This window comes from Hyperolius riggenbachi, chromosome 6 (assembly GCF_040937935.1).
Source record: "Hyperolius riggenbachi isolate aHypRig1 chromosome 6, aHypRig1.pri, whole genome shotgun sequence".
NCBI classification, from domain to species: domain Eukaryota; kingdom Metazoa; phylum Chordata; class Amphibia; order Anura; family Hyperoliidae; genus Hyperolius; species Hyperolius riggenbachi.
Window position 1 is genome coordinate 300680756 of NC_090651.1, and position 24491 is coordinate 300705246.

General features: G+C 43.1%; 1 protein-coding gene across 1 annotated transcript in view; it reads right to left on the reverse strand.

Moving 5' to 3' along the window:
• The window catches only part of GFY (golgi associated olfactory signaling regulator), a 24779-nt gene continuing 288 nt past the window's right edge, over positions 1 to 24491 (reverse strand). The window contains exons 2-4 of the mRNA XM_068242920.1: positions 13784 to 14210; positions 6926 to 7096; positions 1 to 1526 (exon numbers count right to left, since the gene is read on the reverse strand). Of these exons, the coding sequence (XP_068099021.1) occupies positions 1318 to 1526; positions 6926 to 7096; positions 13784 to 14189 (786 nt within the window). The 5' untranslated portion in view covers positions 14190 to 14210 and the 3' untranslated portion in view covers positions 1 to 1317. The remainder of the gene's footprint in view (positions 1527 to 6925; positions 7097 to 13783; positions 14211 to 24491) is intronic.

Below are 24491 nucleotides of genomic sequence, written 5' to 3' on the forward strand. Positions count from 1 at the left end.
GTGGATTGGAATGCGGAAGCTACAGCCACCGTTCACTCCCACTCCCCACAGAGTGCGGCGGGCAATGAGCGTTAAAACGGATATCAGTCTACCAGCTGCATTTTCATGTGCTTTTCCCCTGGTGTAATGCCAGCTGCAGCTACATACATTGTCAGGACCGGATTTAGCAAAGCAGGTTGTTTCAGTGAACAGCTGGATGTTTAAAAAGTTTTATAGATAAGGCAAACACTAGAACAGATAATTCATACAATAAGATGGCTAAGGAGAGTTCATTCATAAGACAGATAAGGAGGCGTACATGAATTTCGGGCACCATGGGAAATCAGGCGCAGGAACAGTGTCGATACTCTACTATTTAAAGTGTTCATATTCATTAGTAAAATATCTGTAATTGTTACCAATATTTTACTATAGCTAAACCTAACCCTACTCCAACACCTAACCCTAACCGCCTTCCCTCAAACAGGGACAAAAAAAATCAGCCAAAACGATAATTACCAGGTGGTGCTTGGTGCCTGGATTCCCCCTTTGTCGTCGGCCTTTCCTGATTAAAAACAGAGGAAAAATCCACAAAAACAATCATTATTGGGCATTGCCTGGTGCCTGAATTTCCCTTTTGGTGCCGCCTTGCTCATATTTTCGTTTTATTTAAGTCTATGGTGGCGTCCAATTTGTCCAGAAGCTGCATGCGCCCGATTTGCCTGATACCAATAACGAGAGTTATTTCAGGAGACAACATTTGTGAACCAACCATATAGTTGAGGAGTTATCTTGAGTTGAGTGTGACCACAACTGAGGAGGTGGGCCCTGGCAGGGATCATACAGAGACCTTGTCACTACTTGGAAGACTATGACTGACTACGTTTTCAGTTTCCCATTAGGAGTAGCTGTGACATAAACATTTCAGGTTGCTGATACTCAGACATTATTTTTTTTTAGCCGTTATGATTAACCTTCATTTGCTCTGAAAAGTTATTGACTAGTGAATGGACCACAAGTGTCTTATGGGAAATATGGTCCTTACACCTAAAGGTATATCAGATACTATAACTTTTAAAAGCACTTCAATGCTGCAGTGGATGTAAAAGTGTTACAAGGCTGATCAGACTTTGAACACTAAACTATGCCTTTAGTGTTTATGATAAATAATCAGAGTCTGAGAGATTCAAGCAAAATGCATCTACCCTTCCAGCTCCATATAGTTCAGATTTAGCCATTCTTCTTCACTCTTTGCAGACTCTTCAGAAGGTCATTTATCAGTGATGATATTGTCAATGCAGACCATTTCTAAAATCATTTCCTGTGAGCAGAAGACTTCTAGGAGAGCTTTAGAGTTCCCATCTGGACAGCCTGGTGGATGTGGTCATCAGTCACCACGGTCTTTGGGTCTTCCACCATGTAGTTTCTTTTGCATTCAGCTGTTTCAGCTTTCAGACATTTGTGCTGAGGGGTAGGGTAAGGTGTTATTTCGGTTTCTCTGAAGGAGAAGAAGTCTAGGTGGTCTACTGGCGTGTCCAGATGTAGCACTATTAAAATGGTAAAAGACATATACTTCAGTGCAAATACATACAGTAACCAAACACACGCATTAAATAATTAAAGAAGAGATTCTAAGTGCTAGTTTATACATTTTGTTATTGCAGTATGTGTGTTAAATATGTGTTTTATGAACATTTAAAAACAAGAAGTTTTGAATCAGTATACCATTTATTGACTAACTTAGAGGTAAATAAAAAGTAAGCTTTCGGATAATACGCCTACTTCAGACTTTGTTCCTGTATATTAACAAGATGTTAAAACACACAGCTTATATACACTGGACATTCGGAGGAGAAACTTTTGCAAACATAAATAATTGTCATTACAACTTCAGGAGGGTCCCACAGGGATGCTAGATAATTTATGACAAATAGAAAATACCACATATTTGCTTAAAAAAAATCACATACCACAGACTCCAGGTGATGGGAAGACATCGTATATCCAAAGTTCAAACGTAACTAGGCAGAGTGCATACACTTTTTATTATGAGTTTAAAAGAATTGTGGCATTTAAAAAACTTATCTTACCAGCACATGAAATACAATGAATAGTGGCCATCTTACCAGCTTAAGAAATAAAAAATAAAAATAATTGTGGCATTTAAAACCCATCGTACCAGCCCAAGAAGTTGGAATCCTTGTTTAAGCCATCTTCTACAGTTTTGAACCAAAGTATAAACTTTGTCTCTTTTGTTGGTCTTTCTTTATGCAATTTGAAAACAGTAGTTCTGCGCCTGCGCAGTACACTCTGGACAACGTGGACTTGATTGACACCGGCGCTCGCACAGGTGCAGTAGAGGAAGACCTCGAGGTCAGCCTCTGCACCAGTGGGGACCCCGGTCCAGCGGCTGGGAGAGGAGCTGCCATGCTGGATGTATCTGCAGCAAGGGGCTGGAGGAAGCCTCAGGTAAGTAGATCGGGGGAAGCTTATTTTGGCTGATTTTTCCTTTAATACAGTGACGAGAAGATCATTTAAACTGTGTCCATGTAAACAGAATTGTGTGGGCAATCGGAGATCAACATATTATTATAGTTTGTTTGTTTGTTTTTTGCTGTTAATAGTTTGTTCTGTCTCTCCCACATACATTCCTTTGAGGCATTTTGCACACATGATCAGATATACCATATTAGATGAATCACAGGAAAAGTTGCCTTGTACTCAGTATTCCTGTTGTGTAGCTGGTATTGGTATCCTGTCAGTGGAATGGATGTGTTTATAGGTGTCACATCTTTTCTGTCGGCAGGGAGATGTTCCATTCTGTTCTGGCACTGATGACAATCATCTAAGATTGGGTGGCTGTCAATATGCCAGGAGGGGAGGTTCAGGGAATATCTTTCCCAGTCTCTAGTGGTCACCTACAACCCACACCTGGAAATCTCAAGAAAGATTGCAAAATAACTTCATCCGGTTTTACACAAGGATTAGAGACTGAGAAAGATATTCCCTGGACCTTTTCTCTTTGTACTCCCTTCCACATGGCTGTGTGCAGCCACTGTTTCTGGGAGCATCCTGGGCATGTGCATTTCTGGCTCTTACTGAATTGTGCATACCCAGAATGCTCTGTGCCATGTTTGCTGTGCACAGCCATGGGAAAGCACAATACACAAGGGTGAACTATACATGCACCAGGGTCCATTTGGTTCCAGTTGTGGCCAGGAGCAGTGAAACAGGTCTTCACAGCGCAAGCTTCGAGCCGCTTGGGCGCCGCCATAGACTGTAGTGTTAATTATGGCTAGATCAGCGCTGTGGGGAATTTAACTTAAAACACCGTAATTCAGGTGCTGGCTATAGCCGGCCCCTGAATTATGCCACCAGATGGAAAAACTAGGAAATCATTAGGGGAATATATTTGTTATATTTCCCTAAATTGCCTAGAGCAGGGAGAGCGGTCTCTTAGCTTCTCCCTGCGCCCAACTGACTGCCGTCGGGTGCAAACACACTGCGAATGGGGGAATATAGCAGCAAGATGGACAGGAGGCCGGTTGAAAGAAGTAGCCTGGAGGTATATGAATACACTCAGAACATTGAGGTGAGTATACAGTATATTAATACAATACTTTTATTTCACCTCAGGTACACTTTAAAGGATGCCCAAGGTGACATGTGACATAATGAGATAGACATGTGTATGTACAGTGCCTAGCACACAAATAGCTAGGCTGTGTTCCTTTTTTTCTTTCTCTGCCTGAAAGAGTTAAACATCAGGTATGTAAGTGGCAGGTGTCTGAGTCAGGACTGGGTCAGACTACAGTGTGCCCCTCACTGATAAGAATGACAACTATAAAACACTTTCCTAGCAGAAAATGGCTTCTGAGAGCAGGAAATAGATAAAAAGGGTCACTAGTTCATAGATTTAAGCTCTGGCATACTTCAATGGATGTGTCCTTGAGCAAAAACAATAAAACAGTAAAAATGTGAAAATTAGATATAAAATAAAACTGTGGTATATCTTAAAAAGCCATTTTTAGGAGAAGGAAGATAGATACAATTGTTTATTTCATTTGTTTATTTTCACCTCAGGTGTCCTTTAACATGTAACATTCCAGCTATTCAAATGAAGAAAAACTTTAAGACTCCCATCTGCCAGTTTCTGTTATTAAAAAGATTGTGAAATGGCGAGTTTTTTTATGCATATAAAGATCAAGCTGGAATAATATTCGATATTAAAGGGACTCCGAGCAGTGCAGAAACTATGGAAAGATGCATATCATTTTAAAGCTCTCTTTCTCCTCTTTGCAATGATATATAAACCGCCGCCATACGCCTTTTAGTTTTCGCTATTTTCGCGATTGAAATTTCCACGGCCGCGATTTCAATCGCGAAAATAAAGAAAACTAAAAGGCGTAGAGCGACAATTTAGGTGTCGCCAGAAAGAGAAGAAAGAGAGCTTTAAAATGATATCCATCTTTCCATAGTTACTTGTATTACACAGGAGGACACTTTCCCCAGTGTCAGCAGCTCCATTCAGCAGAAAAAGTGGGCCTGTGTAATACAATGTAACTATGGAAAGATGGATATCATTTTAAAGCTCTCTTTCTCCTCTTTCTGGCGACACCTAAATCGTTGCCCTACGCCTTTTAGTTTTCTTTATTTTCGCGATTGAAATTGTGGACGCGGCAATTTCAATCGCGAAAATAGCGAAAACTAAAAGGCGTATGGCGGCGGTTTACCTATCATTGGAAAGCGGAGAAAGAGAGCTTTAAAATGATATGCATCTTTCCATAGTTTCTGCACTGCTCGGAGTCCCTTTAACCCTTCCGATCCACAATGGACCGTCCAATGTCCAACAAAGAGCATAATGGCTCCTTCAGATCAAAGTGTCGGATTAAGTCCAACACGTTGATAACCTCCAGCCCCACCTCCGTTTACCTACTCTTTTTGCACAGTCAAGCTTCTGAAAGGGAATTTATCATGGCACCAGTGGCGTAACTACAATTCATGGGACCCTCCAGTGAAACTTTGATGGGCCTCCCGATATTCACACTCCTTCCCTTGCCTCCCCTTGGAGACCCTCACATCCTGGAGGCCCATCTCACAAGGGTCATAAAACAAGTGTGGCCATCATGATCTGCACACCTATAACAAGTGTAGCCACAAAAACACCTGATGTGAAGTATAGTCCCCTGTATCGGAGGAAGAGAAGGTTAGTAGTTGGGCCACACTGCTCTGGGCCAACCTGCGATTGCAGAGGCTGCACCCCAATAGTTACGCCCCTGCATGGCACCCTTGATATTCTTTAGACTTCAATTAACCATTAACTACTTCAGGCATAGTGGATAGAACTCTCCCCTAATGTCCCAAGTTCAAACCTGGGCCAAAACACTATCTTCATGGAGGTTGTATGTTTTCCCTGTGTTTACAAGGGTTTCCACTGGGGCACTCCAGTTTAAAAAAAAATGACTTTAGACTATGAATGGGAGATATGACTAAAGTAGGGATTAGATTGTAAGCCCCTCTGAAGGACACAGGCAGTTATATGGCTATGTATCCTGTAAATGCTGCAGACGATCCTTTATGTTAACTAAAATAACAAGAAATATGTTCTACAAAGGACTTCCTTTTTTGTTTTGTGTGATCTTAGTAACGCCATTGCTCCTTTCTACTTCTAATGACTACAACGCACTGCCACTAATAGATGGAGCTCATTAGATTCCTGGAAGGCACAAGTACAGTCTGGCTAATGCGAGAGGGTCAGAGGGCAGGAAACATCCCCTGCTGCTTGCATTTATTAGTGTGATGCCTGGTAAGGGAATAATAGGAAAGCAGCTCTTAAGACTCATTACAGACACTACGTTGTCTTTTGATTGTGGTCACCTATGTTCTTGATTGAGGTATACATTTACTATATTTGATCATGATAATACAGTATGTAAATATTCTTTCCCATGAGGCGCCATTTACACTCGCAGGTTAATCCTGTGTTACCCTATTTTACCACAAGGGGCCTCAAAAGCAATGAAAGTCTATGGAGACTTTCACACCTATTGCGGTCCGTTGCAGTGTGCCACAAGTATCTGAGCCGACTCAAGGGCTGCAGCATCTTACCACAAGCACTGCACTTAAGGCATGGTGCTTGGGGTAATGGAAGTCTATGGGCAACGCAGTGAGTGTAAATCAGGGATGTGCTTCTGAGTAGCAATCTACTCGATTTCAAAATTCTAATGATTAATCACTGCACCTGTGACCGCAGGAAGGGGGGGGGGGTTTAACTTACCCAGGAGTCCGTGGATCCTATGCGTTTTATTGCAGTCATACGCGACCTATGGGACGCGTTCCACCACTCACAACCGCACTTCCTCCTTCTGCTGGAAGGAGGACGTGGACTTGTGGCAGTGAGTGGTGGATTGCCATAGGATCCATGGACTTCTGGGTAAGTTAACCCTCCCATCCCGCGGTCACAGGTGCAGTAATTAATCATTAGAATTCTGAATACGAGTAGATCGCTACTCAGAAGCACATCCCTGGTGTAAATGCTGGAGTGCATTGCGTCATGTTGCACATGTGCAGACCGACAAGAATTCCAGTGATGTACTTCCTGCCCAGCAGGGAGTACATCACTGAGTGCATATGACCCCGTTGGCGTACTCTGCCACACGGTCATATGATTGATGTTTTTTGCATTGTAGTGGGATGTGGCAGGAGCATCGGACCGCAAACGTGAAAATCAAGTGTAAAACTGGCCTCAAGCATGGTTTTATAGCAAGTGGTTTGACTAACGTTGCCTTTGCAATCAATAGATACTAAATTACACATTCTGGCTTTATTTATAAAACGGCAGCCATACTTTAAAGGATAATGCATAGGAATGACTGGCAAAAAATAAAATTGGCACACACATGGGGAAAAAAACAACATTTCCTCACTCATCTTTCATTTGACTTACCTGGATCTTCAAAACCTTCTCCATAGAGCCTATGGTGGGAAAACATGTCCTCTTTATCCTGCCGAATGTAGATACAGTAAATTATAACCAGCAGACAGGCAAGAACACCAGCCATGCCCAGGAACAATGCAAGAATTTTGTGAGCAGTGAGGTATTTCCTTAGTCCAGAACCTAGGGAGTAAAAATTGGAAAAAATCATTCACTAGAGTAGAAATATTGTTAAAACAACAAATGCAAAACATTTCTCACTAATAGTGGTGGTGCTCGAATGCGTGTTATCAAATTCTGAACACCCAAATTCTACCAAACAGCACAGTTCTGCAACATATCAGTACCTATCAAACAAACAGGGGAGTTCACTTAATTGCAGGGGGGCCCAGAGCTTTTGGGGGAGCCCAGAGCTTTTGGGGAGGGGGATCAACTACTAACCTTCCCTTCCTCCGATTCATGGTTTTGTGGCTACACTTGTTATGGGTGTGAAGATCATGGTGGCCACAGATGTCTGTCTTATGACCCTTGCTAGATGGACCCCAAAGCCGTGAAAGGCACCAAGAGGAGGCAAGGTAAGGTGGGTGAGAATTGGGGCCCATGTTTCGATGGGGGGCCCCATGAATTGTAGTCACCCCACAGCGTACTTGGCTTTACAACAAGCTTGGCAGGAGTATGCATCAGGAGGGCATGAAGCTCAAACACCAATACCGCTCACCATTTGTATTACATCATGCTACATCATGCTATGATTAAGGAGTGACGTGCAACGTCCGAAACATGTCAGCATGTGGTGTTGGATTTTAGCCTTATGTGTTGATTTTAATAAAGCCGTTTGATTCTACCGACACCGTGCAGAACTCACTTTCTACAGCATTGGATTTTGGGTCAGAGCAGCCCGGTTTCCTGCACTGTCGGCAGTTGGAGATTGTGAGCGGAGTCTCAGATACATCACATCTAGATGGGGAAGTAATTAAAAAACTGCGTTAAGATACCTACACTTATTTCTGTGCTAGAAATAGTGATCCTGCACCAGCTAAGTTTATCTTCCACTCTGTTACTTCCAGTTCCACAGTAAGGGTGCCAAATCTCAAATTAATGATGAAGTACCTCATATTCTTTTTATGGTGCTTTATAGAAAGGAGCATGTCCTGGAATTTCACAGTTTCATCCACTGGACCACTATCACGAAAAAATTGTAAAGTTTGAAATGCATGTGTATAAGAAGTACATTTCTTCCAGATTAAAATGTACTATAAATTACTTCCCTCCTATGTTTCTATCACTTACAGCAGGCAGTAAACATCTGACAGATCCGACAGGATTTGGACAAGTCCACTTCCTCAAGGTGGATTCTTTGGGGCTTCCTTATTTTTTTAAAAGCGTGAACTGAACAGAAGTTGCTCTATCCAACTGAAAAAACAGTATGCAAATGAGTAGGCAAGCCGGCCAACATATTTATATAGATCATTTCTGGGGATTGCTTGTGTACAGAATAAAGGAAATACTTAGAATCCTCTAAGAGGAGATGGATTAGTCCAAAACCCGTCAGAAGTGTCAGATTTTTACTACCTAAAGTAAGTGACAGGAACATAGGAGAAGAGTACGGTAATTTATATTGCATTTTAATTTGGGAGAAATGTACGTCTTATAAGTATGTGTACACATGTATTTTAAATGTAAAAAAATTTCGCAATAGTGGTCCTTTCAGTCTGAACCCGATGGTAATAAGTGCAGCCTGTTGGTCAAGTATTCAATGGGAGTATTATAAAAAGTAAGGTACCAGTACCTTGCTCCAATGTTTTTCTACTTGCTTCAATATCTAAATATAAAATAAGGTTTTGTATAATCAATACCTTTTCTTTCAGTTACCTGGAATTTGAACTTAAAGGGACTCCGAGCTCAGAAAAAAAAGGAAAGTTGTACTCACCAGGGGCTTTTTCCAGCCCAGTGCTGGTCGGGAGGTCCCACGCCGGCGTCCTGGCTCCTCTTCTTCTCCCCGCTCCGGAATGGCTGGCAGGCCGCAGCCCGGGCGACACTCTCCCGAGTGTCGGGCTGCTTCTTCCGCATATGACGTGGATTACGTCACACGGCGGCCGCCTCGCGTCATCACGGCGGCCGGCGTGAAAGTACTGCGCATGCGCGAACAAAGCCCGCATGCGCAGTACTTTCACGCCGGCCGCCGTGATGACGCGAGGCGGCCGGCGTGTGACGTAATCCGCGTCATATGCGGAAGAAGCAGCCCGACACTCGGGAGAGTGTCGCCCGGGCTGCGGCCTGCCAGCCATTCCGGAGCGGGGAGAAGGAGAGGAGCCAGGACGCCGGCGTGGGACCTCCCGACCAGCACTGGGCTGGAAAAAGCCCCTGGTGAGTACAACTTTCCTTTTTTTTCTGAGCTCGGAGTCCCTTTAAATTTATAGAGAGAGTCAAGGTTCCTAGTATGTGCCCATTATACATTCCACATAGGCCTCAATTCACGGAGCATTATCAAACGATTATCAAACACTTTATCAAACGTTTGATAATTTACCTCATGGTTAAAATCACACTAAGGTGTTATATATTTGTTGAACGTTTTATCGGTAAAACATTCGATAAATATATAACACCTTAGTGAATTTAAAATGAGATTTTACCCGTGAGGTAAATTATCAAACGTTTGATAAAGTGTTTGATAAACGTTTGATAATGCTCCGTGAATTGAGGCCAACTTGTCTTCTATTCACTATACCACAGCAGTGCAACTGGAAGTGGCTGATGCTGCCTCCTGCAGCAAGTGTCTATTGGACGCAGGGGTACATGATCCCAGGTGATAGCTACTAGCTGCTAATACCCTGTTCAAAATGCTAAAACCTGATGGCTTAACCTAAAAGCATGTATCCCTATTTGAAAGATGGTATAGATTCATTACACACAACTGAAGTAGTTCAAGCCTTTTATTGTTTTAATATTGATGATTTTGGCATACAGCTCATGAAAACCCCAAATTCCTATCTCAAAAAATTAGCATATTTCTTCCGAACAATAAAAGAAAAGTGTTTTTAAAACAAAAAAAAGTCAACCTTCAAATAATTATGTTCAGTTATGCACTCAATACTTGGCCGGGAATCCTTTTGCAGAAATGACTGCTTCAATGTGTCGTGGCATGGAGGCAATCAGCCCGTGGCACTGCTCGGGTGTTATGGAGGCCCAGGATGCTTCGATAGCAGCCTTAAGCTCATCCAGAGTGTTGGGTCTTGTGTCTCTCAACTTTCTCTTCACAATATCCCACAGATTCTCTATGAGGTTCAGGTCAGGAGAGTTGGCAGGCCAATTGAGCACAGTAATACCATGGTCAGTAAACCATTTACCAGTGGTTTTGGCACTGTGAGCAGGCGCCAGGTCGTGCTGAAAAATGAAATCTTCATTTCCATAAAGCTTTTCAGCAGATGGAAGCATGAAGTGCTCCAAAATCTCCTGATAGCCAGCTGCATTGACCCTGCCCTTGATAAAATACAGTGGACCAACACCAGCAGCTGACATGGCACCTCAGACCATCACTGACTGTGGGTACTTGACACTGGACTTCAGGCATTTTGGCATTTCCCTCTCCCCAGTCTTCCTTCAGAATCTGGCACCTTGATTTCCAAATGACATGCAAAAGTTGCTTTCATCCTAAAAAAGTACTTTGGACCACTGAGCAACAGTCCAGTGCTGCTTCTCTGTATCCCAGGTCAGGCGCTTCTGCCGCTGTTTCTGGTTCAAAAGTGGCTTGACCTGGGGAATGCGGAACCTGTAGCCCATTTCCTGCACACGCCTGTACACTGCGGCTCTGGATGTTTCTACTCCAGACTCAGTCCACTGCTTCCGCAGGTCCCCCAAGGTCTGGAATCTGTCCTTCTCCACAATCTTTCTCAGGGTCCGGTCACCTCTTCTCGTTGTGCAGCGTTTTCTGCCACACTTTTTCCTTCCCACAGACTTCCCACTGAGGTGCCTTGATACAGCACTCTGGGAACAGCCTATTCGTTCAGAAATTTCTTTCTGTGTTTTATCCTCTTGCTTGAGGGTGTCAATGATGGCCTTCTGGACAGCAGTCAGGTCGTCAGTCTTACCCATGATTGCGGTTTTGAGTAATGAACCAGGCTGGGAGTTTTTAAAAGCCTCAGGAATCTTTTGCAGGTGTTTAAAGTTAATTAGTTGATTCAGATAATTAGGTTAATAGCTCGTTTAGAGAACCTTTTCATGATATGCTAATTTTTTGAGACAGGAATTTTGGGTTTTCATAAGCTGTATGCCAAAATCATCAACATTAAAACAATAAAAGGCTTGAACTACTTCAGTTGTGTTTAATGAATCTAAAATATATGAAGTCTAATGTTTATCAGTACATTACAGAAAATAATGAACTTTATCACATTATGCAAATTTTTTGAGAAGGACCTGTATTTCAAGTGAACTCAAGGTAAGAGTGATATGGAGGCTACCATAATTATTTACTTTTTAACAATACCAGTTGTCTGGCAGCCCTGTTGGTATATTTGGCTGCAGTAGTGTCTGAATTACACCAGAAACAAGAATTCAGCTAACCTTGTCAGACAATAATGTCAAAAACACTTGATATGCATATGCTTGTTCAGGGCCTGCGCACGATCTCCTGCAGTAGCTGACCCCAGGACTTGACGCTAATTGGGGTTAGGCCAGGCATGGGCAAACTCGGCCCTCCAGCTGTTATGGAACTACAAGTCCCACAATGCATTTGCCTTTATGAGTCATGACTGTGGCTGTCAGACTCCTGCAATGCATTGTAGGACTTGTAGTTCCTTGACAGCTTGAGGGCCAAGTTTGCCCATGCCTGGGTTAGGCGGTCCTGGGGCTGCTGCTGCGGTCACGCCCATTGGCGTGACACGGTCGTTAGGTAGTTAAGCTATGTATGGCACTTCTTTATTCCACTTTTCAAGCCAATTGTTAGAAAGTTGGGTTTCTCTGTTGGTGTTGATAAGGGTCTTCCCAGGGCAAGGAGTATAAGTGGTCACTGGTCTGTACCAGAGTATCCTGCAAGGGTTGTTGAGCTGCCACTCAAATAATTGGGCAACAGTACAAGAGGCCACACCTGCACTGTAGCCAGCCGGAAAGATAAGCCATAACACCAAGTGAGTAGAAGGGCCACATGGCCAGCTTACTAACCTCAGGTTTCTGGAACTGGGATGCATCTATAACCATTATTGTTAGAACATAGGCACCTACAGTGCAGGAGTCACAGATTCAAGTCTCTACCAGTACACTATCTGCATGGGGCTTGTATGTTCTCCCTTGCAGGTTATTTTGGGAACTTTGGATTTCTCCCATATTTCAAAAGTGTTTGTTAACTTTCTCCCCAGAGTATGGTCAAGACATAAGACTATGACTATGGTACAGATATTGCATTGGTAAGCCCTCTGAGAGACAATAGGCCCCATCCAATACATTTTTGCTCCTAAGATTTCTGCTAGGTGATATTTTCACATTTTGTAAATAAAATGCCTTTACAAAGATACCTGCAATGCAAGCAAGAAAATATTCAGAATAATTTTGACGGTGCATTTTCACCACCTTTTTAGTATGTTTTCAGAGTGCTGAAACGTTGTTGTTGTTTTTTTTAAAACAAAAGATGAAAAATGATCTCCTAGGAGAAAAAGTGACTTGAATAAAGGCCAAAAAATGCATTGTACTCTGCAAAGATCATCAACTGGGTCCATATCATGAGATCAATGCAAAACAATGTAAACTGGCGGCGTTAAAACTATGCCGCATCAGGCTTAGGCAGCCACAAGTGTGGCGTAGCTTTAACTATCGGTGGGCCTGAAGCAGTTAATAATAGCCATGGGGAATAGGGACTATACACTTGTTGGACTTCTGGAGCCATCATGAAACCTCCACTTAAAAAAGGTGTGCAGAGGGTCCTCAATACAACACAGTGGCTAGTGTTATGGTGTCAAAGATCTCCACCTGATATTTTATCACCATGCAGAGCATGCATGTCAAACTCTGGCCTGTGGGCCAAATCTGGCCCACAGAGCCATCAAATTTTGCCTGCAAGTAATTCCCCCACTTTGCATTATGTTTAGTCCACTCTAGACAACCGGGGAGCTATATAAGTAGTCAAGCCATAGATTACCAGAGAATCCATAGGGGGAGGAAAGGGAAAAGCAGTAGACCGAAGGGAATTGTGTAGGAAAGGGAGAGGGTCAATAGATACCAGGGGGTGAATTGTTAAAGGTGTGGTGAGGGTCAATAGACACCAGGAAACTATTTAGGGGTGGGAGGGCAACCAATAGACACCAGGGAACTGTATAGTGGAGGGAGGGAGCTCCACTTAACACCAGAGAAAACTGTATAGAGAAGGGAGGTAGGACTACTAGATGCCAGAGAACTTTATAGGAGTGGGAGATGGCATTAGACACAAGGGAACTGTATAGGGGAGGAAAGGAGCATTAGACTCCAGGGAACTGTATAGGGGAGGGAGAGTCCACTAGACACCAGGGGACTGTATAGGGGAGACAAGAACACTAAACACGAGGAAACAGTATAGAGAGGGAGGTAGGACTACTAGACACCAGGGAACTGTATAGGGGAGGGAGGAGGCATTAGACAGCAGGAAACCGTATGGGGAGGAAGGAGGGCCACTAGACACCAGGGAACTATATAGGAGAGGGAGGGGGCCACTAGACACAAGTTAACTTTATAAGGGAGCAAGGTGGCCACTACACATTGAGAATGGCACGTGACTTGGTCCCAGTGTTCAATTTCATCCCACTTTGTATTTGAGTTTTACACCCCTGTAGAGGAACCCATGTATATGCTTGTGCAGGTAATATGCCTTCTATTTTCCTAAATTAACACCATGCAACTTACTTTTCTGTAGTCCAGCTTCTCCTATATATGTATGATAAACTACAAAATTTGGGAAGTTGATGAATTGTTTCCAAATTATGTAGTGGGTGACATTCCCACTGTTCACATGAGCCAAGTTTGCAGAAGAGGTCAAGTTGGACACCTCATTATATTCCGCTGAGTCGTTTTCTGCTGTCCTGCTACCATTATAGCTTTGAGCTGTGCCAAGTTTATCATCTGGCATCAGTTTTTGTATAAAATTATTAGAATTGTCAAGAGCTGCAAGAGATGAATTATACCCATCTGATTGATTGGTGGCATTTGTATTCTGGTCAGGTGGTGGCACAGAATCCATTGCATTTGTTATTTCAGTGTAGCAAAACAAGAAGACAATTAACATTATGCAGTGAGAAGCCCCAATTCCCATTTTCTTTCTTGATTTAAGTTTCTAAAGTGAAACAGAAACAATGTTAAAAGTGGAAAATATAACAATTTTATTCATTTGTAATAAATACAATACTGGTTTAACGCAGGATTGTCAGCCATAAAATCAAATTCAATTTACCCACTGCTCTGTGTTTATTATGCAGCCTGCAACCTGACCCTGCATTGCAAGCACTCCAATTTAATCAGAAATGTTTCTGCTGTAATAAACCTTATCTCAGACAGCCTGGCTCTATTTGGCTTCTACCCGCCTACATTCCTGCTCCCCACTGAATGGCTGAAGGCATTCAGTGAGCTGCAAAAATCCGATCTCTGCTGTGCCCACATGCTTACAAAGCAAGCTAGCTATGACATTGCAGTTTCTAGGAGGAACAAAAAGAGTAGGGGAGGAAATGACATCAGGATTGGCTTCAGTCAGAAGGAATAAAAATGGAAAATGCAGGGAACAGTTTTCTCTTTATTTACGATATAAAGTTCACTGAAATCAAAACATGGACAGTACAATACATGTGTTATGCAAGTAAAACAAGTATTTATCTACTTATACAGTATATCTGTTTTTCCCTAGGATAGTATGGCTGACCCTGCTGCTTCACCTCAGACAGTACACTGAGGCATTCACATTAGACCAATAAAGTTGATTGGGCAAGGTTGGACAACGTAAGAGAACGAGGAAACACGGACTAGATTTCTTCTTTCAAAGTGCCTGCTGTTAGGTGGCGAAAGTTTTGTGCATGAGAATCTGTGACTTAGTCAGTGGCGTAGCTAAGGAGCTGTGGGCCCCGATGCAAGTTTTACACTGGGGCCCCCCAAGCACTCTATACATAACAATTGATACGGCACACCAAAACCTGCCAATGGCAACTACAGTGTCAGAGGTGTAAGAAGGGGGTGGGGAACAGTTTATTAATGCTTACCACTATTCAAAGCATCTATAGAAGTGATTATTCTGGGCACAGGACCAATAGAGAGGTAATACTGCAGTTGAGGAAGGGCCCCCGCGGTGCCCCTCTGGCCCAAGGGCCCCGATGCAGTCGCAACCTCTGCACCCCCTATTGCTACTCCCCTGGACTTAGTCATTTGCATTCTCTTTACTCCCACCATCAAATAATGTGAACCTCAGGAAATATGGATCCTCGTTCAGCCAGACCACAGCACCAGTGAGCATCCTTAGCAGCAATCTGAAATATGTGGTTGAGCATTGGTCAAGTATCATCGCTGAAGCCATGAATCCTAATGCAAATTTCCCACTGACCCCTCCCTTCCCTAGAAACCCCCTTCACCAGCAGCTTCCCCAATCCCTCACCCCAGTTCAGTATATACAATAATCACGATACAGACCACCAAAACTAGTTCTCGAGGCACAGCCATAGGGCAAGAGAGGAGTAAGCAAAGGAAGAGGAATGGTTTACTAATAATTGCCACAACTCAGAGCAGAAAAGGATTAAAGTGTAACACCCCCTCCCCCCTTTGATCTGCTGCAATCTCTATTCCCCCTTCGCTTCACTGCAACCTCCTAAAAATGCAGAGATTGTCAGTAGATTACTAGGGGAAGGGGCATCCCTTGCAGGAGAGGTACTCCTACAAAACACCCCTTCCCCTCCTCCCCAAGCCTCCTCCCTGCCTCTATGTGGCTCTCCCCGCCTCTCTGCTCTGCCCGGGGTCCCAGATTTTTTTTTTGTTTTAAAGTGGTATTGTCACCATTATAATTCAAATTTTAACAGCAACTGGTCTGAGTGTATTAAGTGATAAAGATGCTAATCCTGCATTCAAAACTTGCAAAACTTTTTCTGCTGTTATGATTTGGAGTTATCACATACTTTAGGAGCAATGGTCCTTTAGTAGTCAGTGCCAAACAGTTGAATGCTGGGGGTTCTTTTTATCTATAATATATTCCTCCTCTTAATTAATTAATTTGCCTGCCTAGCCGATCTGAAACATGATCCCCTGCTCACTTGTGTTTACAAGCAAGGCTGAGGTGACTCAGCGATTGGAGGAGAAAAGAAAAAAAAAGACTGTGCAGTTCCTATTATACACCTCAGTGGGAGTGTCTAAAGACTGAGAAGAGGGCAGCTAATGAATACACAATGAGCAAGAGAAGGGAGGGGGGGGAAACAAGAGTCAGGCAGGATATGATGTCAGTATTAGCTTAGCAAGATGGCCACTGCCTAGAGTAGGATTTTCTGCTTTTCCTTTATAAAATTTACAGGAATCGTTACGTGGATAGCACAATACATCTGTTATGTAAGTAGAACTAGTATTTATCTACTTATATATGTGTTTTTTTATTTCTAGGTTAGCATGGATGTCACTTGTTCTTTAACACAAAATTAAACTGGGTGATTACTGGAGATAGGAGCAGCGGGGAGAGACTCTACCTGATCTGGCTAGTTCCCCGGATCAGGTGGCATGGTTTTGTTTTTTTTTGTTTTTCTGGGCTTGGATTTGCTTTAAGATGACATGGGGCTCTAGGCAAGACAGCAGTTTTTTACCTTTGCTGATGATCACCTGGCTTTTTTTTGTAAGATTTGGTAGGGGTTAGCATCCACCAGGCCCTTGGACTCTCTCCTGGCCCTAGGAAACTGCCTAGGATTGCCTTGTGGATGATCCGGCTCTGATTCAAAGCACATCCAGGTGATCAGCAGCACCAATAAAGAGCTAATGCAGCAAATAGATGAGGGTCCCCCTAGGACCAGGGGCCCTGGTGTGGTTGCAAGCACTGCATTGCTCCAGTGGACTGCTATATGAAAGCTGCAATTTACAACAAAAAAAGAATCGTACAAAACTAATTTGTACCTTATTGTGGTAATAATACATGTGTTGCCATTTTTCAGTCACAAGAGTTTTTTTTTAATCTGGTCCTGAATGGGTTAAGAAAAAAAAGCATTTTTCAATTTTTGTGTCTGGTGCTCCTGTACAAAGGATGATTATAAACACAAGAAGGATGACGCAGACGGTAGCACCGCAGATGTGTCATTTCCCCTGATACTTTGCTTGTTGTTCTTGTCCGTTTTCTCTCAGGTTTATCAACAATTGCAAAACCATTGCTTTGCTTTGGTATCCTGTTTATACCTACTGTGCTTTGACCCGACATTACACCACATATTTTCTACCCTGATGACTAAGGAATACATTGACATTACAGAATGCAGCACACATGGCAGTGTATTACCACATGTTGCTATGCAGCACTAAAGATAGTCATACTTTTAAAGCTTTCTTTGTAGAATGCTGTAAAGAGGAACTCCAGTGAAAATAATGTAATAACAAAAATGCTTCATTTTGACAATAATTATGTATAAATGATTTAGTCAGTGTTTGCCCATTGTAAAATCTTTTAAATCCCTGATTTATATTCTGACATTTATCACATGGTGACATTTTTACTGCTGGCAGGTGATGTAGCTGCTGCTTGCTGATTTGCCAGTTGGAAACAGCTGTAAACAGCTATTTCCTACAATGCAACAAGGTTCACAGACAGGAAACTGCCAGAAGTACCACGGTACTCAGAGCTTCTTGTGGGAGGGGTTTCACCACAATATCAGCCATACAGCACCCCCTGATGGTCTGTTTGTGAATAGGAATAGATTTCTCATGTAAAAGGGGGTATCAGCTACTGATTGGGATTAAGTTAAATTTTTGGTCGGAGTTTCTCTTTAAAAGGAAACATACAGCAAACCTGAACTGAGGAGATACCCTACAGTTTTATTTTGTGTTTAAGGGCCCATTTACACTAAAACCATTAGCGGGCGATTCCCACTAATAGCTAATGCTATAATACCCTATGGTAGTGTTAGAACTGCTGCGATTGCGCCGATCGCAGGTGTTTTGCAATTAGAGCAAATCGCAAACGCGTTACCTGCAGCATTTTCTGGGCAATTCTGAAGTGATCACGATACAGTGCTTATAAAGCGCTGACCGCGATCGCTCTAAAATTGTGGAAGTGTCCAGTGATTTTTACCGCAATAATCGCGGTAAAATCACTTTCGCAAAGTAGAACCGTTAAGTGCTTCCATTTTGCGCTTCTGGATGTGAACAGGGCCTAAAAGCTAAAAAATGCTCCAGATCCCCAACCTATGAACTATTGACTTTTTTATATATACCGTATATTCCTGCGTATAAGACGACCCCCCAACTTTTCCAGTTAAAATATAGAGCTTGGGATATACTCGCCGTATAAGACTACCCCTCTTCCAACGCACACCAAATTAAAATTAAAAAATCATGTACTGGTGCTGTGTATGAACAGATACTGGTGCTGTACTGTATGTGTTACCCAGTATATAACAGTATATAGTCCATTGACTTGTTGCATTGGTCAACTCTCCTTAAGTAGACTGGTCAGCTCTCCTTGTCTACCTGTTTATCAGAGCGGTATGGAAGAATAGATTGCGCTCCCTCAGCAGGGAGATCTGAGAGGCGGTAACAGGATAGGGCGTACCACCCGGCATCAATGACACCCGGCGTATAAGACGACCCCCAACTTTTCAGAAGATTTTCAAGGGTTAAAAAGTAGTCTTATACGCAGGAATATACAGCATTTCCTGCACTCAAAAGTTGTTTTTTGCCAGGCAAAAGTAGATGGCTAGTAATTAGTATTAGTGAGCGTTATACCTGGTACACACGATGCAATTTCCCATCAGATCAACAGGTTGAATCAATTTCAAACAGGTCCAATCAGGTTTCTAATCGATTTTTTACAACAGTGATCAGAAAAACAATCTGAAACAGGCTGTCTGCATGTTGGCTTGATTTGGCTTTGTAAAATTTTGAAGCTATAGGTTTGCTATGCACCAGCGGTTCTGGATGTAATCCTGGCTTTAGGGGCATAAAGAGATAATTTGCCTATTTAGTAGTGGTGCATTGTGGGAGACCACAGTAGCTCACTGAAATCTGAAGTATCACAAATATCTTCTGTTTTAAAGGATACCCGAGGTGACATGATGAGATAGACATGGGTATGTAAGTGCCAAGCACACAAATAACTATACTATGTTCCCTTTTATCCTTTCTCTGCCTGAAACAGTTAAGTATCAGGTATGTAAGTGGCCGACTCAGACAGGAAGTGACTACAGTGTGACCCTCACTGATAAGAAATTCCAACTATAAAACACTTGATCTGCCCTGGGGCTGGAGTTGGACACTATCTTACTTTTCAAGGTGGAGGACCAATATTACAGACCATAGAAAATTCATGAGGTCCACACACTCGACTGAAAAAAATGGTGATCGTCACGGCCAGCAGTCAGGAGCGCAGGCGATTCGGGAAGAACCTCGCTGTCGGTTTTCTGATCGCTTACTGGTTAGATTGCGCAGTTCATTGCAGCAATCAGAATGACTTTTTTTTCTTTTAAAATACAACTTTGCTCCCCTAACACCAGGCACCCAGCTGTGTTAAAGGATACCCGAAGTGACATGTGACATGATGAGATAGACATGTGTATGTACAGTGCCTAGCACACAAAAAACTATGCTGTTCCTTTTTTTTCTCTGCCTGAAAGAGTTAAATATAAGGTATGTAAGTGGCTGACTCAGTCCTGGCTCAGACAGGAAGCGACTACAGTGTGACCCTCATTGAGAAGAAATTCCAACTATAAAAAACACGTTCCTAGCAGAAAACAGCTTCTAAGAGCAAGGGGTAAAAAGGGAAATTTATCAGTGAGGGTCACACTATAGTCACTTCCTGCCTGAGTCAGAACATGCCTGATATTTAACTCTGTCAGGCAGAGAAAGAAGAAAAAAAAAAAGGAACTCAGCAGTTATTTGTGTGCTAGGCACTGTACATACACGTCTATCTCATGTCACTTCAGGTATCCTTTAAGGACCCACTTAAATCGTGTTTTCCACACCTCTGGGCTGGCAGAAGCTCATAAAGGCGGGTCTTAGTGCAGCCGTTGTGGCACCATTTCCCAGCAGGAGTTCTGAGCTGAGGAGTTCAAAGGACCAGCAATAGCCCCAGCTGGTAATTATAAACTCCTGGTGAACTGTTAAGACAATTCATAAACTGCTATATTTGTCATATTTCCTGTGTTGCAAAGCTGCCAGGCCCTTCAAACTCGCAGAGTGTGTCGGACCTTGCCTGGCACTGGTACTGAGAAGATTCCAGAACAATCCGAGTTATGGACTGTAATTGAGACAGGTCCAAAGAACCTGTTGATACTACAGAGGTTGTGTTTGGTATCATTGTTCTGGATAAATCCCGACTGACCCAAAAATGTTCTTAAATCTGCCCTGACCTGTACGATTCTGGGACATAGAGGCCATATATAGTTTAGATATGGTTTTCTGTCTCCATGAAAAGGGGGGGTAGCTCATCTCAGCTTCCAAGAGGTGTGTGGTCCCCACCCTCACTCCTTACTGTGTCAGCAGTATAACCAGGGCAGAAGACCCAAAATTGATGTCCTCCACTTTAAACCATCATCCAGATTACATTATTGCCAGCTTGAGGACACGCTAGCATCTGACTTGTTTGAACTTTGACACCGAGTCCCCAGACTCTCAAATCAAGGACTTAGCCATTGCTTTTCCAAAGCGGACATATTTCACCTGAAACTTAAGTATTCATATTTTCTTCCCTTTTATTTTATACTGGCTTACCTGTCTCTTTAATTGTTGATTTTAATGATGTTCTGTATATATTATTTATAAATAAGACTTCTAAAAGTCTTTTTTCAGCTACACAGAACGAATTCTAGCTTCCTGAAGATTCGCTACCGAGAAGTGTTATTAGCCAGAATAGTGTGTTTTAACCGTTTTATCTGCAGGTTTTAGAATCAGTGAGGTTAGGTCTTCTGCCTTTCTGCAGAAGGGGTGGCAGTTTTGTACCCTGAAAAGTGTGTAATTTGTGTTACTGCAACTCACAAGCTCCCTTCTAGCCTGTCTGCTGCCAAAATTCCAATGGTTTTAGCTCATCGATTGCGTCAAATCAATTTTGATCGGTTCAATTTCAAGCAGTGTACGATTAATATCGAATTTTTAAAATAAGTAAATGTTTTGCACCTCACTGACAAACCCTAAGGCCAGGCTAACACTGCAGAATTGCATGAGTTTTTCAACGTGTTCTATGGGGAAAATTCATGCTATTCTGCTAAATGTGACCCTGCCACTAGCCTTAGTTGGGACTGGTTCACACTGCAAGAGCTTTTTAAACACTAGCGATTTGAAAAGCTCTTGCTAATGCAATGCTACGAGTAATTTTCACAAAATCAAATTTGCTCAAGTGAGAACACGAACACACACACACAAAGGATAACATTAGCATAAAAGCTGCAGTATGAACCAGCTTAGACTTTGTTCACATCTAAAATTGAAATCATTGACGCTATTTGATTTTTTTGCACTTAATTTTCCACCCTCCCGGTGCTCCACTGCGCGCTACGAATTTGTACAAAGCGCTTATGCAGAGCGATTTAATTTTTTGCTTCCAGACATCAGTCAATTATACATAGTTATGCCCGTAGGCCCTCAGTTTGGGGAATACTGCACATGCATGGCCTGGGCCACGCCCCATCACCGGGACCATTCTGTGGTGTGATTTTTGGAGCCAAACTTTTTACTCTGGAAGAAACCTACTTATTTGTATAGGTTTACATGTATTTTAAATTGTAAGATTTTCACAACAGAGGTCCTTTAACGTGTTCCTTGCACACTATGGGCCCAACCTAATTTGCTTATTCTCCTAGGTGATTTCACATCTGATCAATAAAATTCCTTTACGTCACCAGCAAGCAAGAAAATAGAATAATTTTATCAGAACTTTTTCAATGGCAGAGTGCTGAAAAGTAAAAATCAATCTATCTATTTATCTCCTGGCAGAAAACGTGAATTGGATCAGGCCCAATGTCAGTTATGTTGAACTGGATGTAATGTTGTCGAAAAGTCACATTGCATGCAATACTGTACATTACAACGCATACAGTACAATTAAAAGAGTACTTCACTGCCAATGTAAAAGTGTACATTACCCTGTAAAAGCACTGCACACAGCATGTTATTAGGAAAGAACCAACCCCCATGCAATCAGTGTGCTAGCCCCATAGGAATATCATAGCCCATCACAATGCGATGCGATATTGTGTGTTGTGCCAGATCGCAAATCATACAAAAAGGTGAATTCCGCTCAACCCACGCTGCCATGGTAGTGCGAGAACCAGGCGACCCAATAGCAATGTGAGCAATCCATCCTTTTTGCTCAAATCAGGTGCAAGGTGTAACGATTGGTGTCAGCACGCAGAGAGAGAATCTGATTATTGGTGATCTGCAGTATCACCGATAATCAGATATATTGCTAACCTCTGGACACCTATATAGTGTGAGTGTTTGGTGCAACAGTAATAACTGAGTGAGGACCACCCGAGGAGCAGGTGGTCCTTGGCAGTATGAGAAATACCTCCCTTTGGAAGTGCAGCAGCCTGAGACCTCCAAGGGGCGGAGTCTCATGCTGAATAGCAAGAAAACCCAGTGACTAGTGACCCCTGGAAGATGGGCATCACAAGCAGGTCTGGAGAATAACACAAATGATAATACAATTCCCTAGTCTTGGGTGCGAGGTCCGTAGTCTCAGCAACCTGGAACTAGTCTGGAATAACACAAATGATAATACAGTTCTAGTCTTTGGGTGTGAGGTCCTTGGTCTCTACACCCTGGAACTAGTCTGAATAATAATACAATAATAAATAGAAGTAATCTGGCTCAGTGTGAATTCCCAGGTCCTCCTGGTTCAAACACACTGTAGGATCTGACTAAGGTCTGTATGCTTCCACGTAAGTGATCGCAATGGCAGACAACCAGCAACTGGCAAGCAAGCTGTATATATAGTTGCAGGACTCTGACGCCCTGCCCGAGCCACTCAGCCAATCAGGAATCAGCTGATCGTCCTGATCAGCTGATCCATCTCCAGCTGGTATAAAGGTCCTGACTTCTGGCGGGCGCGCGTAGCTCTCCATGCAGGTGCACTAACAGACCCAGCCACACCAGACACTGCTGCGTGCAACCCGCCGCGTTGGACACGGAAACAGCCGACCTTGCTGCCAGTACATGCGGCGGCTTTTCCACGATCTATCAGTGTCAGACGCATGCTGCTGCGTACAAACCGCCGGACTGGACGCGGAGCCAGCCGCCTTGCTGTCAGTACACGCGGCGGCTTTTCCGCGTTCTCACACAAGGAAGCTACGTTCCCAGTAGTGCATTGCAACGTAATAGCTGCTTTCCACAATGGACACCTGTGTGACGTTCACATTGCAGCAGGTACGGTGTAATGGCATGCAACATCCAGTGGCGTAGCAATAGGGGGTGCAGAGTTAGTGACCGCATCGGGGCCCTTGGGCCAGAAGGGCCCCTAAAGGTCCACCCTTTATCACAGTATTAGCTCTCTATTGGTCCTGTGCTCATAATCACTTCAATAGATGCTTCGAATAGTAGTAATCCTGAATATACTGTTCCATCCCTTTCTTACACCTCTGACACTGAAAAACCTTGGCAGGTTTTGGTGCACCATATTATGTATAGAGTGCATGGGGGGCCCCATGTAAAACATGCACCAGGTCCCATAGCTCCTTATCTATGCCACTGGCGACATCCCTATGCACAGTTATTAACAGTGAAGCATCATTTTCATTGACTGTATTCTCTACTTTCCCATTCCGCTGTGTGTGTTGCCCACTGTGAACCTAGCCTAACACTTTGCCCTGTACATCCATTCAGCTGGTAGTCAATAAAATTCTCATAATGTGAGGTCATGATCAGTCCAGAAGCACAGTAGGCATTGTGGCTAAACTACAAGTCTACAACAGCAGACAGTCCATAAGAGTGCATCATAATTTCTAGCTGCAATAATACAAGACAGTAACACTGTTAATTGGAAAGCTGCATACTGTAACAATATATGAACATACCCAGCATTCCATCTTCTACTTACCAAGGCCATACCGCACAACGAGATACTTTATAATGGATGCAAAGGGCAAGGAAAAGCAGCTCTGAGGCAAATAGCGAGTATGCAGAAAGCAGTCCCAGGTGGTGTGTTTGCTCTGCATAGAGAAGCGGGTGATGCTGCCACTCCCAGACTACCTTCACCTGCTGTGGATACAGAACATCCTGCGCTGAGAGTCCCCGGGGCAGATGGTGCTCTGTTACCAAGGTGTGAAGCTCACCACAGCTTCATGGGTACATGGAAGTCTGCTGCTGAAGCATCCAACAGGCTTCAGGGCAAAAAAAGTGAATTTGACTACAGTGACTTCATACAAAGACTTTATTTTAATATACTACTGAAGAGGAAAAACAGACC